The 16,639-nt window shown below is 50.5% G+C and overlaps 2 protein-coding genes across 2 annotated transcripts in view; both read left to right on the top strand.

Annotated features, from left to right (window-relative positions):
- The window catches only part of CUL4A (cullin 4A), a gene marked incomplete at its 5' end in the record, with an annotated part of 38,782 nt that extends 32,672 nt beyond the window's left edge, over positions 1-6,110 (top strand). Inside the window, 2 exons of the mRNA XM_029938390.1 lie at positions 2,855-3,007; positions 4,739-6,110. Coding sequence (XP_029794250.1) covers positions 2,855-3,007; positions 4,739-4,834 — 249 coding nt within the window. The remainder of the gene's footprint in view (positions 1-2,854; positions 3,008-4,738) is intronic.
- A 10,374-nt stretch (positions 6,111-16,484) lies between these two features.
- The window catches only part of LAMP1 (lysosomal associated membrane protein 1), a 15,998-nt gene continuing 15,843 nt past the window's right edge, over positions 16,485-16,639 (top strand). Inside the window, exon 1 of the mRNA XM_029938389.1 lies at positions 16,485-16,581. Coding sequence (XP_029794249.1) covers positions 16,485-16,581 — 97 coding nt within the window. The remainder of the gene's footprint in view (positions 16,582-16,639) is intronic.

Raw genomic sequence — 16,639 nt, 5'->3', positions numbered from 1 at the left:
GGAGCAGTTGGTCGCCTGCGCTCAGAGCTCGGCAGCGCCCCTGGGGCGGGGCGTCTAGGTCCTTTCTGTCTCTGCTGGGTATACGGTCGGTCGCATTCCACACGCTGTGTACCTGTCGGCTTGTTCTTGTGTAAAACCTTTGCCCTGGAGCTACAGGATCAAAGAACACGGACTTTCGTTAGCTGGGCCGCTCTTTTCTCCGAATGGCAGCCTGACAGATTTTGCTGGATTTCAGTGTCCAGTTTCAGAAGAGGCCTAGCCCTCCATCCCCCTGCCCTTTGCCCTCCATGTTCCAACAGGCACAAGATGGCTTGTTGGCCTTTTAGCTTGAATTTCTTTGAGCATCTTTTTTTAAAATTTTTTTAATGTTTTTTATTTATTTTTGATACAGAGAGAGACAGAGCATGAGAGGGGGAGGGGCAGAAAAAGAGAAGGAGACACAGAACTGGAAGCAGGCTCCAGGCTCTGAGCTGGCTGTCAGCACAGAGCCTGACACGGGGCTCGAACCCATGAACATGAGATCTGACCTGAGCCAAAGTCAGAGGCTTAACCGACTGAGCCACCCATGCGCCCCTCTTTGAGCATCTTTATGCCATCGAGTAGCTTATGCACGTCATGTCTTTCTGATCCTCAATTCTTCATCTTTTTATATATATATATATATTTTTTTGAGAGAGAGAGAAAGAGAGACAGTGTGAGCAGGGGAGGGGCAGAGAGAGAGAGACACAGAATCCGAAGCAGGCTCTAGGCTCTGAGCTGTCAGCACAGAGACTAATGCAGGGCTTGAACCCACGAACCATGAAATAATGACCTGAGCCAAAGTTGGATGTTGGAACCACCCAGGCACCCCTAACCCAACATTTTTTTTAATTACCTGTATCTTTTAGTCGTTTTTACATTTAAGTTTTTCTTTGAGCAGTGTAGGAATCATTTAGTATCAAAAAACAATCTAACTACCCTTCCTATTCTAAAACTGAATTGAAAATACTGTTCTCTGACCACTTATCTTAATGTCACCTTTGTTACCTATTAAATTCACATATTACGAGTTCGTTTTTTAACTGTTCTACAAATTCTAATGATCTCTTTCATATCCAGGTCCCAAGTTCTTTTAGTTAATGTACTTGTTCCTATAGATTGATTCTCCCAGTAAGTTTGAGAAGAATTTTGTTGTGTCTCTGCTTTCCAAATCCGAACACTAACATGTTTGGTCAGAGTGCAGCACCTGGTCTGCGGTGCACATCACGGCCATGCTGAGTCTGGTGCATGTCTGTGTTCGTGTGCGCGTAAATGTAAATCTCTTCCCTTCGCGGCAGTTTTCTAGCAGAAGTCTTGGCCTATTTCTTATCAGATGGTTCAGCAGATGCTCATTAAACACCTACTGTGGTCCAGGTCCTCTGTGAGGCACTGAGAAGTCACCCTGAATAATCACTTCTAAATCTTTGTTTCATGGAGCTTTCAGCAGCCAGGTGCCCGGTGACTGCGCGCCAGCTTCTCACGCTTGAGGGAGAAGAGGAAGGCGCAGTCCAGCACCGTGGGTCAGGGAGGGCTTGCCCGCCGCGGGCACGCTGCGCGGCGCCCCCGAGGCCGGCCAGGGCGGTGGGGAGTCTGGGGAGGCCCTGAAGGTGCTGAGCAAGGAGGACCAGTAAACCGCCGGCTTGTCGCTAGCACGTGGGGACGGACGCCGCTCGCCTCTGTCCAGCCCCTTCACGACGTCTCGGGGGCCTGGGCGGTCTCCGGTTGTGCTGGATGCGGGACTTGCAGTGCGCCTGCAGACAGTTACCACGTCGGCTCCTGGCTGCGCAGCCGGAACTTCCGAAATAGCAGTTTCAGGAAGTAATGGTGCTCTTGGGTGTTTTCTTCACGTCCTGATGCTTTTATCTCACGGGCAGGGAGCACTGACCTTTTCGGGGTAGCGTTCCCATGCAAGTGCCATGTGGCTCCCCCTTTTTGAAGCTTACTTCCCCCGCGCACATGCGTAGGCCCGCCTCCGCTGGCCTCCCGCTGGCCTCCCGGCCTCCCGGCAGTTGCTGGAGCTAACCTGAGGTTGCCGGGGTCTGCGCTTTGCTTCTGACGGCCGCTTCTTGCCGTGTTCAGGGGTTTTCTTAATTGTTGTTTGTATGTTACAGTTTGTTTTAGATCAAGGATAGGTTTTCGGTTTTTTGTGTCTTTGCAGCGTCTGTCAAGACCTCACGTAATCCCGTTGACCTTGACACAGCTCTGGGGATACTCGCCCCGTTCCTGGGTTTCCTGATGCTGAGCAGAGCTGACGTTTCTGGGATCGACTCAGATAGCTGTTGTGCTCCGTTCTGCTCTCTCTGATGTGCTGCTGGACCTAATCCAGCATCCTACAGGGTTGATAGTGTTTTTTAGCTTTTTTATGAGGGAAATGCAACTTTACATTCTTTTTCAAGCTTCGGTACGGAAGTTGGGCTGTTCTTGGGAAACTAGGTTTTGCTTGAACAAATAAAAATGCATAACAGAATAGGGTTTACCCAATGTTTGGCCTTTCTTTACATCAAAAGTTCTTTATCAGGGGCGCCTGGGTGGCTCAGTTGGTTGAACATCCAACTTGATTTCGGCTCAGGTCATGATCTCACAGTCGGTCCTGAGATCAAGCCCTGCATCAGGCTCCATGCTGAGCATGGGACCTGCTTAAGGTTCTCTCCCCCCCCCCATGCTGCCTTCTCTCTCTCTCTCTCTATCTCTCTCTCTCTCTCTCTTACCCCCCCTCCATCTCCCTCTCTCAAAAAGAAATTTCTCATTAAACTTAACAATATAAAATAACACTGAACTATATGTTTACACTTCACGTGCATGTGTCTGTCTGTCTGTCTTCTCTGTCTGTCTGCAGGTCGAGGAGCAAGCCAGCACCACCGAGAGAGTGTTTCAGGACAGACAGTATCAGATTGACGCTGCTATTGTCAGAATAATGAAGATGAGAAAGACGCTTGGTCATAATCTTCTGGTTTCTGAATTGTATAATCAGCTGAAATTTCCAGTAAAGGTGAGTGTCCATGAGCTAATTCAACTTGTAGTATCGTGCGGAGCACTGAAAAAGCATGTTCAGTTGTTAACACTTTAGAATGATTTATCCTGCATCACGTGTGATCATTTACTGCAGAAATCTGCCTGTGTGCACACCAAAAGTTGAGAAACTGGCAAGTGGGGACAGTAGGGTCACCATCCCAGGAATGAGAGGTCCCTAAAACTGCCGCCTTGTTAGGAGGGGAGGGGAGGCGGGCTGGGCGCGTGCTGTAGCTCCAGGCGGGGCTTCTCCGTGGCGTGGCTGTGAGGTTCCCAGGAGGCCCTGAGAGTGCGTTCCTGTTTTGGTGATGCCTCTGCATTTCTGCGCGTAAGAAAGTCGACCCTGAAACCTGTCTGGGCCAGAGTTTCTGACCCGGCCGGCCGGCTGGGGAGCAGGGAAGGAGAGCCTGGAGACTGGCCGTGCTGGCCGGGGAGCACCCGGGGAGCACGGAGCAGGGAGGGAGAGCCCGGAGACCAGTGGGGCAGGCCGGGGAGCACCCGGGGAGCACGGAGCAGGGAGGGAGAGCCTGGAGACCAGTGGGGCCGGCCGGAGAGCACCCGGGAAGCACGGAGCAGGGAGGGAGAGCCCGGAGACCAGTGGGGCAGGCCAGGGAGCACGGAGCAGGGAGGGAGAGCCTGGAGACCAGTGGGGCAGGCCAGGGAGCACGGAGCAGGGAGGGAGAGCCCGGAGACCAGTGGGGCAGGCTGGAGAGCACCCGGGGAGCATGGAGCAGGGAGGGAGAGCCCGGAGACCAGTGGCGGCCACCTGGGGAGTGCGGGGCTCGCCAGACCTGGCCCTGCAGCGGCCGGGCCCGGGGACAAGGTTCCCTGTTCCATGGGGGCCGGTTTGGCAGGAGAGCAGCTGATGCTCCAGCCTCTCTGAGGGGGATAGGGAGAGCAGACCACATTCCCCGAGCGAGCGCAGGGCTGCCGCATCTTCCGTACGCAGGCGTGTGGGGAGTCGGGCGGTCGGCCCAGCTGTGTGTCCCCTTCTCGCCGCCCGGAGCCGGAGCGAGTGCTGTGTCCCTTCAGGGACGAGAGGCCCAGCAGTTACCGGCCTGACTGGTGGGTGACATGCGTGGCGGCGGGGCAGCTGGCTCGGCCCTGACCGGGCCTCTGGGTTCCCCCACATCTCGCGAATGTGCGATCCATCACTCGATAGGAAGTTAGGCCATTTGGTGGACGTGCCCTCTACGGGAGAAGCTGGCTCCTAAGTGTCACGTAAGTGTGCTTTCTACGGCGGTGGAGCCAGAGACACGTTCGCCGGGCTTGCTTGTCCCGGCGCCGGCCCCTGCGGACCTGCGGTTCCACGACCTCAGCAGCATGGGCAGGGGATCCGGGACGGAGGGGGAGCTGTCCTTGCAGAGGGGTCAGATTTCCCGGTCCCACAGATGAGAACGTGGGGCCCAGGAGGACGTGCCTGCCTGCGCGTGTGTCTGTGCTGGTGAAGCGTGGGTCCGCGCCTCCGCCGTCGGGCTGCCGGACAGCAAACCCCAGGAGCGCTGGAGCAAGAGAGCGGGTTCACGGTGTCTCTCACGCAGGGGTCATGATTGTGTTCATTTTATAATTAGGTTATAAGTAGTTTACACATAGTTACGTGTGTTTTCTAGAGTTCTGGGCATCATTATGATTACATGCTTTGTCGTACGTCGCGTTCCCCTATGTTTGTAAATTTAACGCTGTAATTGGGGGGGGTCTTTCTCTTTTTTAGCCTGGAGATTTGAAAAAGAGGATCGAATCTCTCATAGACAGAGACTATATGGAGAGAGACAAAGACAATCCGAATCAGTACCACTATGTGGCCTGACGGGCCGGCCGCCTGTGTCCTCAGCAAGACCCTAGAATGTGTCTTGGGGGCGGGGAAGCAATTCTGTGCTGTTTCCAGGGCCTCTGGCGTGGAGCCAGCACGGAGACTTCGGGGTTAGGAGAGGGTGACTCGGGCGGCCCTTCACGAAGCCCGAGGGTTTGCTGGCGGCATGGGTCTTTCCCTCCATTTTTCCCTCTTACTCGTTCCAGTGTTTCATTGTTCCCGTTGCTCTGTGCAGAATGACATTGAGCTCGGACGAGAAGACGTTGGGTTGCTCCCGCAGCAGGCCGCTGAGAGGTCGGGGGGGGGGGTGAGCACGAGCGCACGTTAGAAAGCCCCCCGTGCTGCGTGGGGGCCTCGGAGCCGGCGGGCGCGCCCCTCCTGCCCGCCGTCCCCGCCGTCCCCGCCGTCCCCGACCGGAGCCCCTCGTCAGCGAGCGTTCGGAAGAAACGGTGTCAAAACATACCTCTGTTCATTTCCTTCCTTTTCCACGTTTTACACTCTGATGACTGACTTTTGAGAGCAAGGTCTCCCCTCGAGACACGGGCGGTGGGGGGTGCCCGCTGCGGTGAGCTCCGAGCGTCTTTGTTCTACTTCGCTGAGTTGTTGGTGAGTTTTCTGCTTCGGGGTGCAGGGGGTAGTGTGTGCTCACGCTTCCAAGATTGCGTCCCGCGGGGACGGCCCCTGCAAGCAGCGTGGCGGCAGTGACGGGCTCTCGGGCCCTGGTGGCGGGAGCGGGGCGATTTTGTCAGAAGATTAAAAGGGTTTTTTGGGCGCCTGGTTTCCTGTTGTGCAGGTGAGGTGGGGGGCCGGTGGCGTCAGTGCCGCGCGCTGTAACGTTTCAGAGTTCTTTATATTTTATGTAGTAGCAGGTTTCGTTTTGATTAAAAGCTACCAAAGGAATTTTGATCATGGTATAAATGTTTAAAGCAATATTTTCTGGAATATACCAAGTTTATATAATTTGATTTTGTGCTAAATTATTAAAAATTTCTCTTTATGAGACATGCTTGTTTAAAATATGACATCTTATGGGTTTCCATGTGAAAATCTCGCCCTTCAAGTATCCTCATTATTTCTATATTTGTAAATTTTCATTTGTGAGTTCTATGATTTGTGGTCTATAAAAGACCAAATAGATTTCTATTTCTTAAACTTTATGTTCATTATCTCTAGAGATTGTTAATATTGTAATTTAATGTAGACTTACTCTGAATAAAATTAGTTTAACTGGCCTTAAAATCACATTAATAAAACTTGTGCTGTGCGAACTACACATTTCTCCTCTTCAGCGACTTAAATTTTGTGCCCAGTACGGCGGACAGAGGAACCCGGCAGCAGGGCGGACACGGTCACGGCCGCCACGGGAGGCCAGCGTGGCGGAGCAGGGGGGACGGGGAGACAGGGCAGGGACAGGCAGGGGCCGGAGAGGAGCCGGGAAATGACGTGGACGGCGAGATGATTGCGTGCTCGCAGCATCTGAAGGAAGCGGCTGGAAGGCTGCGACCACAGAAGGAGCAAAGCTTCCACAGACGCAGAGTTAGGAAAGCCTCGGGCAACAGCAAGTGACAGCACGCCCTGTAGCAAACAGTGTCCACACGAAAAGCATTTTCACGTGACTGAGGAGCACGGAGAACACCTGAGGGACGGGAGTGGCTGTTCTGACGTTTGTCTGCCCCACGTCTGGGCAGCCACACGCCCTCTACTTCAGAACACAGCGAAGGGGGTTCTGAAGCTAAAATACAGGGGTGTCTGGGGGGCACAGTCAGTTGAGCATCTCGCTTCGCTCAGGTCATGATCTTAGGGTTTGTGGGTTCGAGCCCCACGTCAGGCTCTGCTGACAGCTCAGAGCCTGGAGCTGCTTCAGATTCTGTGTCTCCTCTCTCTGCCCCTTCCCTGCAGTGGAAAAAGGGTCTAACTAGGAATTAAGATACATTCTTAAGTGATAAATGACATTCTGAAAAGTTTATGTGGCAACAAGCTTAACTGGGAAATTTTCGGGTAAGAGATCTTCCCGTGGGCGTGTGGGGAGGGCAGCCGCGCTCAGGGAGATGTGTGCAGGCAGCACCCGCCCACTGCCGTTTCCAGAAGGGAGAAAAGCCAGGACTGGAGGCGGGGGCGGGACTCCTTCGCAGGTGTCTGGGCATCACCCTGGGAAGGCAGGCCTGAGCCGGGAGGGGTGGGGATGCCCTGGGCTGGGCAGGAGAGGGGGCCGGAGGACGGGCCTGGAGAGAAGTCCGACCCCTGGGCGTGTGCTCCAGAGGAGCAGGGAAGCTGGTGGCGGGGAGTGGAGGGGGGCCATGGTGAGGGGACCAGGGTGACATGATGGCCAGCAGGTGTGGGGCTGCAGGAAAGCGGGGCCTGGGGCAGCACTGGGGGCAGGGGAGATGCCGGAAGAGCCGCCAGAACAGGGAGGTCAAGTCCTGGTGCCTCCCAGCTCACCCGCAAGGGAGAGGAGAGGGGAGGAACCGAGAGGCCTGGTGGGGGGTCCAGGGGCTTGGCTCTTGGGAGGCGAGCAGAAGGGGGAGGTCCAGGTGTCCTGGAGCTGGCCCCACGGCCTTGGTTGTGACACGGGGTGACGGTCTCAGCAAACTTACGAATGGATTTCTGCCTTCGAGACGCCTACACCTTTGACCCAACAGAGTCCACGGCCAGGTGATTGTGCTGCACACTTTATTGGCCTGGATAGAATTCCCAGATGTGCACCGGTGGGCATGTGTGTCAGCAGGGGTGTGAGTGGGTTGGCGTGAGGAGGAGCGAGCGTGAAGGAGAGCAAGTGTGGACTCAAGTGGGTGTTCGAGAGTGAGCTCGAGCAAGTGTGAAGGGGAGCGAATTCTGAAGTGTGAGTGAGCTCAAGTGGGTGTGCAAGGGAGTGAGCGTGAGCTCGGGGTGTGTGGCAGAGTGAGTATATGGGGAGCAAGTGAGCTCAAGCGAGTGCAGGAGAGTGAGTGTGAGTTCAAGTGGGTGAGTGTGATCTCAAGAGGATGTGGGAGTGTGAGCTCGAGTGAGTGTGCAGCGGAGCAAATGTGAGCTCGATCGGTGTGCAGGAAAGCATGTGTGGGAGAGCAAGTGTGAGGTCAACCAGGTGTGCAAGTGTGAGTTCAAGTAGGTGTATGAGAGTGTGAGTGTGTGTGGGAGCAAGCTTGGGCTTGAGGGGACGTGCAGGTGTGCACGGGAGTGAGTGTGAGCCTGAGTGTGTGGGGAAGCAAGTGTGCAGGAGAGTGTGAGCTCAAGCGGGTGTGCAGGGGAGCAAGAGTGAGCTTGAGCAGGTGGGCACGGGAGCGGGTGTGGGGGAGAGTGAGCATGCCAAGGAACCAAGGAGGAAGGAGTCTGAGGAAAGAAATGGCCGGTGTTGTTGTTAGTAACCAGGGGCCTCGCAGATGGTGCAGGGCAGGGGGAGGGGCCGGCAGGGGTGAGGCAGGGTTCCTCTGGATGAGGAAAGGAACGGAGGAAAGGGCTTGAGAGGAGAGGAGCGGTCAGGCCGAGGCGCATGAGCACGTGTGTATGTGTATTTGTGTCTGTGTGCGTGTTTGTGTAAATGTGTGTGTATTCGTGTTTGTGTGCTCATGTGTATGTGTGTCTGTGTGTGTATACATGTTTGTATGTGTTTGTGTTTGTATATCTGTGTGTACATGTGTATTTGTGTGTATACACGTGCGTTTGTGTATGTGTATGTGCGTGTACATGTGTCCCTGCTAGAACGGGCCATTATGTAAAAGTAGGTACAGATGGAGATAAAGGCAAAGCAGCAGCTGAGAAGCTGGGGAGACTTCTAGGGGCTTCTGTTATCAGTGATGTAGGAATCAGGTCAATTCCTCAGGAAGCTGAGACCTTGCATTTGACAGTGGACAGAGTGTTCTGGGTCTGCTTCTCAGGGAGGGAACATTCTCGAGGCCCCAGAGTTGATGGAGAGAGATGGTTCAAGGTTGCACTGTTGAAGTCAGGTGCCCCAGGGGCGACAGCCTGGCTCTGTAACCATCTGGGTGCCCCTATGAAAATTACTTAAATTCTCTAAACTTGTTTTTCGTATCTTTTATAAGGAGTTAATATGCTCATTAGCTCGTGGCGTTGTTGTGAACTGATGCCCACAAATGTACTCCTAACTTGTCCTCCTGCCACAAAAGGGCGTGTTGATGCACATCACAGACACGCAGTGCAGTTCTCAGTCAGGAAAGACCCCTTCAGCCCACCGGAGACACCCTAGAAGACAGACAGTCCCATACAGAATTAAGACCAAGGTCTACATCATCTGCTAAACACACACTTCAAATCTAAAACCATGAAAACTAATCAAAAGTAGCACTCTGGAGAGGTCACTCGAATACCAAGTAGACCTCAGGACAAGGACTGAAGAGACCGTTTCATAAAGGAAAAGGAGGCCTTCCTCAGCTTTAATGCTGAGCACACAGGGCTCTCCTGACAGCATCAGAATGCAGACAGCTGGAAAGAGCAAGTGGAGACACACAGACAAACCCAGGCCTGTGGGCAGAGGCTTGAGGACCCCCTGGTGCTTGGTAAGCAGAGTCAGGAAAAACACGGACCGACCTTGTTGCTAACTGCACGATATTAGACCCAGAGCAGAACACTCTTTCCAGCGCGGGGACGGGCGTCAAGGCAGCCACGCGGGGGCGTCCAGCACGTCTTAGGATTCAAAGGACTGAAGTTCGGGCGCCTGGGTGGCTCAGGAGGTGAAGCGTCTGACTTTAGCTCAGGTCATTATCTCACAGTTCGTGAGTTCGAGTCCCACGTCGGGTTCTGTGCTGACCACTCAGAGCCTGCAGCCTGCTTTGGATTCTATGTCTCTCTCTACCCCTCCATACTCTCACTTTCTCTTTCTCAAAAATGAATAAACATTTAAAAATTTAAATAAATAAAAGGACTGAAATTTTACAGAATGTCTTCTGACCAAAATGAAAATAAAATAGAAATCTTATAATAATAATAATAATAATTAAAATCTAACAGAAAAAGAACTATTAATAACTAAATGTTTGGAAAATAAGCAATACACTTTTTCTTTGAGGATTTTATTTTTAAGCACTCTCTGCACTCACCTTGGGGCTCAAACTTAACAAGCCTGTGGTGAAAACAAAACTTACAACACAGATCAAGAGTCACACGTTCCTCTGGCTGAGCTAGCCCTAGCTGGCTTCAAATAAATAGGCCAGTAATTCTAATATAAATAGCTAAAGTGAGGGGCGCCTGGGTGGCTCAGTCGGTTAAGCCTCCGACTTCGGCTCAGGTCAGATCTCACGTTCGTGGGTTCAAGCCCACGTCAGGCTCTGTGCTGACAGCTAGCTCAGAGCCTGGAGCCTGCTTCCGGTTCTGTGTCTCCTTCTCTCTCTGCCCCTCCCCCGCTCATGCTCTGTCTCTCTCTGTATCAAAAATAAATAAAACATTAAAAAAATTCAAAACAAAAAAAATAAATAGCTAAAGTGAGTAAATTATATACTTTTAAATAACCCATGAATCAAAACTCACAAGGAAAATTAGAAAATATTTTGAATGAATAGGAAAATACAACATATAGAAGTTTATAAGATACTGCTAAAGAGATGCTTACAGGGAAACTGATAGCTTCAAATATTTCCATTAAAAAGATGAAAGGTGAAAGGTTTAAATACAGTGATGTAAATATCTACCTTCAAAAGCCAGAAACAGAAGAGCACCTTAAAACCCAAGTAAATAGAAGAAAATAATACAAGTAGAAATCAGAGAAATAGGAAATGGACAGAGAAATCAATAAAATCCAAAGCAACTTGATTCTTTGAGAAGACCGACAAAATGATGAGCCTTTAGCTGGACGAGTTAAAGACAGGTAACAAACATTATCAATCCAGGAATGAAAGGGCACGGGGACAGATCCTACGGAGAATGTCTTGAGTCGGTTTAGGCCAGTGAATTCTACAACTTAGACGCCAGGGCCAAATTCCATGAAATTCACAATGGACACAAGAAGAAATAGAAAATAATTGAATTTATAGTTTAAAATCTTTCCACAAAGAAAACCCCAGGAAGAGAGTCTACTGGTGAGTTCTATTAAACCTTCAAGGAAGAAGTAACACTGCAGGGGACCAGCCCACGCACCCGAGTCTAAGGGTCCCTGAGTAGGGGGTTGGTGTCGGCGAAATACCTACAAGAAAGAACACAGACAACATGAATGGTGGAAGAGACCACACTTTACTGTGAAACTTGGTGTCTTATATACCACAAGTGATTACATCTTTCTTTTAATGATTACATTGTTTGTAACTTCTTAGGAATCACATGTTTCAGAAAGGATCATTGTTTTCATGGAAGAGAGAACAGAGAGTTAAAGATAGAAATGAAGGACAATACAGAAGATCAAAAACCATAATTTATCACTAAAAATACGCCAGTGGGGTTCTTATTTTGCGTATATAGTGTAATATTAACTGAAGCTTATGACAAGGCTGTTTTTAAAAGTTCAAACAATAGTCTGTGAGTAAGGTGCCTCTAACTAGGGAGGAAGTTTCAATCAGAAAATCTGCCCATTTACTGAAGCCACAATCACCAAGTGGCATGAACAATAGGAGAACTAACGCCAGTCTCTGATCCACTTAGGTCAAGCCGTCAAGTGCACACATTTTCAAGCAGGGGAAGCAGGGTCCCAAAGGCCACACAGCACTGCACCCCAGTCTCCCAGGACCTTCGTTCTTTTGTCTTGATCCTCAAATGGGGGGAGGGCCAACCGTGATCCAGGGTAGCGCCTTCCTAGACAAGGCTAGGGACTTTGCGATTCCATACGCTCCCCCTGGAGGCAAGGGAGGCCTTGCCGTCACAGTGGGATCACCTCCGCAGGCTTTTTGGCCGGATGGGCCCCAACATAACACCAATTTTACACAGTCTTTCAAAAACCAGGAGAGAACACCTCACACCTGACTTTGAGTCCAGCATTACCCCAATACAAAAACCAGACAAGAAAATTACACACCAATTATTAGCAGTTTGAATCCAGCAATATATAAAGTCAATACACCAAAACCTAGTGAAAATTTCTCCAGGAGTACAAGGCTAATTTAACATTTGAAAAATCTAAGAAGAAATAAAAACAAATAATCATCTCAATAGAAGAAGTATTTAATGAAATTTAACACTGTTGATTTAAAAAACGCCTAGCAAACTAGGAATAGAAAAGCACTTCCTCACATTTACTAGAGATTTAAGTTAACATTATGCAACATGGCAGCAGACCGGAAGCTTTGCCTGGGATGCTGGGACAGAGCTGGGGTTGGAGTCTGAGGATGGAGGTCTTAGCCACTCCACCAAGACAGGACAAAGAAAGAAAACACATACAGATGGAAGGGAGTTAGTAGTCTATTCATGCGACATGATCTTGGGGGTAGAACAAATCAAATCTACAAAACTGCTACCAGAGCTAATGAGCCAATTTAACAAAGTCATGAGATGTCCCTAGACAAAGGTCAACTCTATTCCCGCATTCTAGCAGCAACTGGAGAATGAAATTTAAAAGTACAGCCCCATTCATGGTAGCACCCACAAATGTGTGAAATACAGGGAAAGAAATTATAAACTATGTAAAAGACATGTCCCCTGAGAACTACAACGCGTTGCTGAAAATACTTAAAGGAGAATAAAACAAATGAAGAACTGCATCCGGTTGTTAACACGTCCACGTTCTCCAAGGTGGGAAGTACCTTCAACCCAAGGCTCACCAAAATCCTTTAGAAAACTCCTCTTAGAATGTGTATGAAATTCAGAGTCAAAGCAACTTGTAAAAGAGCAGCTGGAGAGCTTACTCTCCCTAACTCTGCAAGACTTGCTGTGAAGCTGGAGACAGAGGCCCCGGGGCCTCCGAGCAGAGGAGCTGAACGCGACAGGAAACGCCCAACTGCATGCAGCCATGTCAGTTTCAACACAGACGCCAAGGTAACGTAATGGCTCACAAAGGTCTTTTTGCCAAATAGCTATCATATATGGGGTGGGAGGGGGAATCAACACTGATTTTTATCTCACACCTTACACAAAATTTAATTTGATTATAGGCCTAACTGTAGAAGTTAAAACCATGAAACTTCCAGAAAAAAACACAAGAGAAAATTATTAAGATGTTGAGAAATACAGAGATTTCTTAGAACACAAAATACATGAAGCCTGAAGGAAATACTGATCAATTAGATTCTAATTTAATTTAAATATTGCTTTAAAAAACATTTTTAATGTTTATTATTAAGACAGAAACAGAGCATGAGTGGGAGAGGGGCAGAGAGAGGGAGACAGAATCTGAAGCAGGCTCCAGGCTCCAAGTTGTCAGCACAGAGCCAGACGCAGGGCTTGAACCCATGAACCGTGAGATCATGACCTGAGCTGAAGTCGGTCGCTTAACACACTGAGCCCCCAGGCACCCCTAAAGCTTGCTTTTTGAAAGATACTATTAAGAAATAAAATAGCAAGCCATATAAAGAGAGAAAATATTTAGAATGCATCAAAGTATTTCTATCCAGGCTATATAAAACAAAAACACTTAGAACTCAAAAGCAATAAACCATTTTAACAAATTCGGGCGAAGTTTGAACAGACACTAACCAAAGAAGATAGGTGAACGGTTCTGAGGCACGTGGAGGGACGTCTCGCCTCACTGGTCCTCAGGAAGACGCAGACCAGTCACGAGGAGACACAGCGGTGCAGCTGTCCTGGCTTCTCACTGGGAAGACTGGTGATACCGAGTGTTGACAAGGATGTCACTGTTGGGGTGGATATACAATAGTGCCACCACTCTGGAAAAGTGTTCGTCTGTCTTTAAACATAGACTCCCTATGACCCGGCTTTTCCATTCTGCGGGATTTGCCCAAGAGAAGGGAAAGCGTCATCCCCCCAGTGATACGGTTTTGAGTGTTCATCACACTTTATTTGTAACAACACAGCGGCCTCCAGCAGGTGAACGGCAAACAGTTGATCTGGTGGTGGAATCCACCCCACCCCCTCTTAGCATATTAAGGGGTAACGAGCGTTGAAATATCTTTGTGTTGATTTCAGTTCCCATTCTGTGTCTCCCACCATTAGGAAAAGGCTCTGGTTAACCACAGCTCATTTCTCGAACAAGCACAGGCCCTAGTTATCGCCACCCCAGCCTCCATGGTCCACAGGCGACACAGGTGAGTGTGTCCCTGGGAGATGAGCATAATTGAACTTACACAGTTACTCATGCTGCGAATGACTTGGAACCACTTTGAGTTAATCTGCTTTCCAAGGAAGTAAATGTTTCGGTTCTTTTTTATGAGAGTTCCTTTTTCACGACTGTCCAAAAGAAAGACTGCCATGGTTTAAGAACTTCAAGGAATCTGTTGAAAGGAAGTTATCAGACATGTATAGAAGATGTTCTCAACGGCATGATTTTAAGGTTTATTTATTTATTTTGAGAGAGAAAATGAACAGGTGGGGGAGGGGCAAAAAGAGAGGGAAAGAGAGAGTCCCAAACAGGCTCGAACTCACGAACTGTGAGATCATGACCTGAGCCAAAGTCAGACGCTTCATTGGCTGAGCCACCTAATACACCTCAATGGCATTATTTTTTTTTTACTATTTTATTTTAGAGAGAGCGCGCACCCACATGTACAACCAGGGAAGGGGGGCAGAGGAAGAGAGTCCTAAGCAGCTCCCTGCTCAGCGTGGAGTCCTACTCTGGGCTTGATCCCAGCACCCTGGGATCATGACCTGAGCTGAAATCAAGGACTGGACACTCAACTGACTGAGCCACTCAGGCGCTCCTTGTGGCATTATTTTAAACACCAAGAAAGTATAGGCAGTCTAAGTGTCTTAACGGAGAGACTGATTTTCCCAAGTGCTGTGTGAGAGGAGCCTGATTCTTCCCCACTCACTAGCATGTTTCACTCGAAAGCTTACAGTTTTCTATTCTTCCGATGTGTTATTCATTAACTTATCCTGTAAACATAGTCTTACACTTTTCAGCCACAATATACTTGCCTTTTGTATCATTAATAAACCAAAAGTAAATGTTCTTGCGGTAAATGGGCAGGAGAAGTGGGAAAGAGAAGTGAAAAACCTTGTTCCTGGGTAGTAAATGCCAGGAGGCGGCACAGACCCCCCTCTAACTGCAGCACCGCGGGGGCCCTTCCTCTCTGCTGCCCAGTGTTAGGCAACCAGACTATTCTGCAAGTGACTGCCAGCTAGTTCCTGGGCAAAGAAAAAGTGGTAACTTGAGTGGAACAGAAATAGAAGCAAATGCTCCAGCCGGTGTGATGAACAGCCAGGCAAAAGACAGTGCTTTGCCCTCTAACAGTCGCTGATGGGGGTATAAACTGCCAATATGTACTGAACACCATTGCTTTTTACCTAGTAAATGTGTGGTTTCCGTGACTATCCATCTCACGTGTCTTTAAACACAGGGCAGCGGCAGCCTCACAGGCTCCATCCTCCCCTTCCCCTTATTTGTAAGTTCTTCCACAGCCAGAAACCTGCCTCTATTCTGTTATCCGCGAAGGATCTACTTAATGTGTTCTTCACCCTTAAACATACAAAGTATTTTAAGAACCACTAACTCCTACCTCTGTGAACATTAATAAAGGGAAACCTCCTTTGGAACAGAGGCCAGAGTGGGGAGGGGACTGCGCATGCCGTGCCACTGTCCTCAGGTGCAGACCCAACAGAAGTCTGATAGTAGGTTAGAAGCTGAGAGGAAGGGAAACTGGACAGAAATAACAAGAAAGAAAACAAAATTTACTAAAAAGCAAACAAGCATTAGGAACTAAGGTGTGGGGGAGCGGGGGGGCAAGCCACCAGAGTGTCACTAGAGTGACAGGCAGTAGTCTCCAGAGGCGGTGAGATGGGAAGATCTCAGTGAGGCGGCAGGACAGGAGAAGGAGCCGGGAAAATCGGCGTCTGAGGAACGCACCAGTCGAGGGGTGGCGGTGGGGTGGGGGGTGGGGTGTGGTAAAGGGAGGGGTGCCGGAGCCCCAGACAGCAATGGCAGAACAGAGAAGACCCAGGGATACTTTAGGGAAACCAGGGAAAGGTTCCCTTACACTCAGGCAATATGGAGTGAGCCCGAAAGGTATTTCCGGAAGGTGCTAGAAACAGACAGACTCTGATTTCCTTTACCGTGGCACGCGGGGATATAATTATCACCAGCATTTCCGAACTTTCTGGATGAACTGTGCCCCCCGCCTTGTTCCGACATATCCTTCAGGAGAGTGTCCCAGCCGGAAGTCACCGTATAACCTTTGAACCCCTTCAACCCAGATTTTGTCCAACCCTAAGTTCTGTGCTTTGAGTTGCTTAGAAAAAACCTTTTTGTTTCGTTTCAGACGTGAATTGTGACATTTGGTGCACGGGTTCCTCCCCCTCCCCACCCTTGGCCCCCCACTTCGATCTCCCGAGCGTCAGCGGGCCAGAGGGGCCCGCGGCCGAGCGCCCAGCGCCGCGAGAGTGGTGCACGTCGGTGTTGCGGCCCCAGCGGAAATCCGCAGTCAGCGCGGGCCTCGCTGCGTCCCTTGGGGCACGGGGAGGCTGGGGTCGCGCGGTCCTCGGCAGAACGCCGCCCCTCCCGGGGGCGACCGTCCGGTCCCTCGACAGGCGCCTCACCACGCGCCCGCCGCGCGCACCTTCGGCTTCAAGCGGCCCGGGGGCGGGGCATGCATCACGTGGCGCAATGGTCACGTGCCCGCAGGTCACGTGCGAGGCCGGCAGCAGGAGGAGAAGACGCCGTGCCCTCGCGCTCTCGCGAGATCCGCGGTGGTCACGTGACGGTGCGGGCGCGGCGCGGCCTCACGTGACGGGCGCCGCCGGCCGAAGGGTCTTCTTCCT

Source organism: Suricata suricatta, chromosome 4, assembly GCF_006229205.1.
Source record: "Suricata suricatta isolate VVHF042 chromosome 4, meerkat_22Aug2017_6uvM2_HiC, whole genome shotgun sequence".
Lineage (NCBI taxonomy): Eukaryota > Metazoa > Chordata > Mammalia > Carnivora > Herpestidae > Suricata > Suricata suricatta.
Note: the sequence above shows the minus strand (reverse complement) of the source record. Positions and strands in the feature narration are given on the sequence as shown.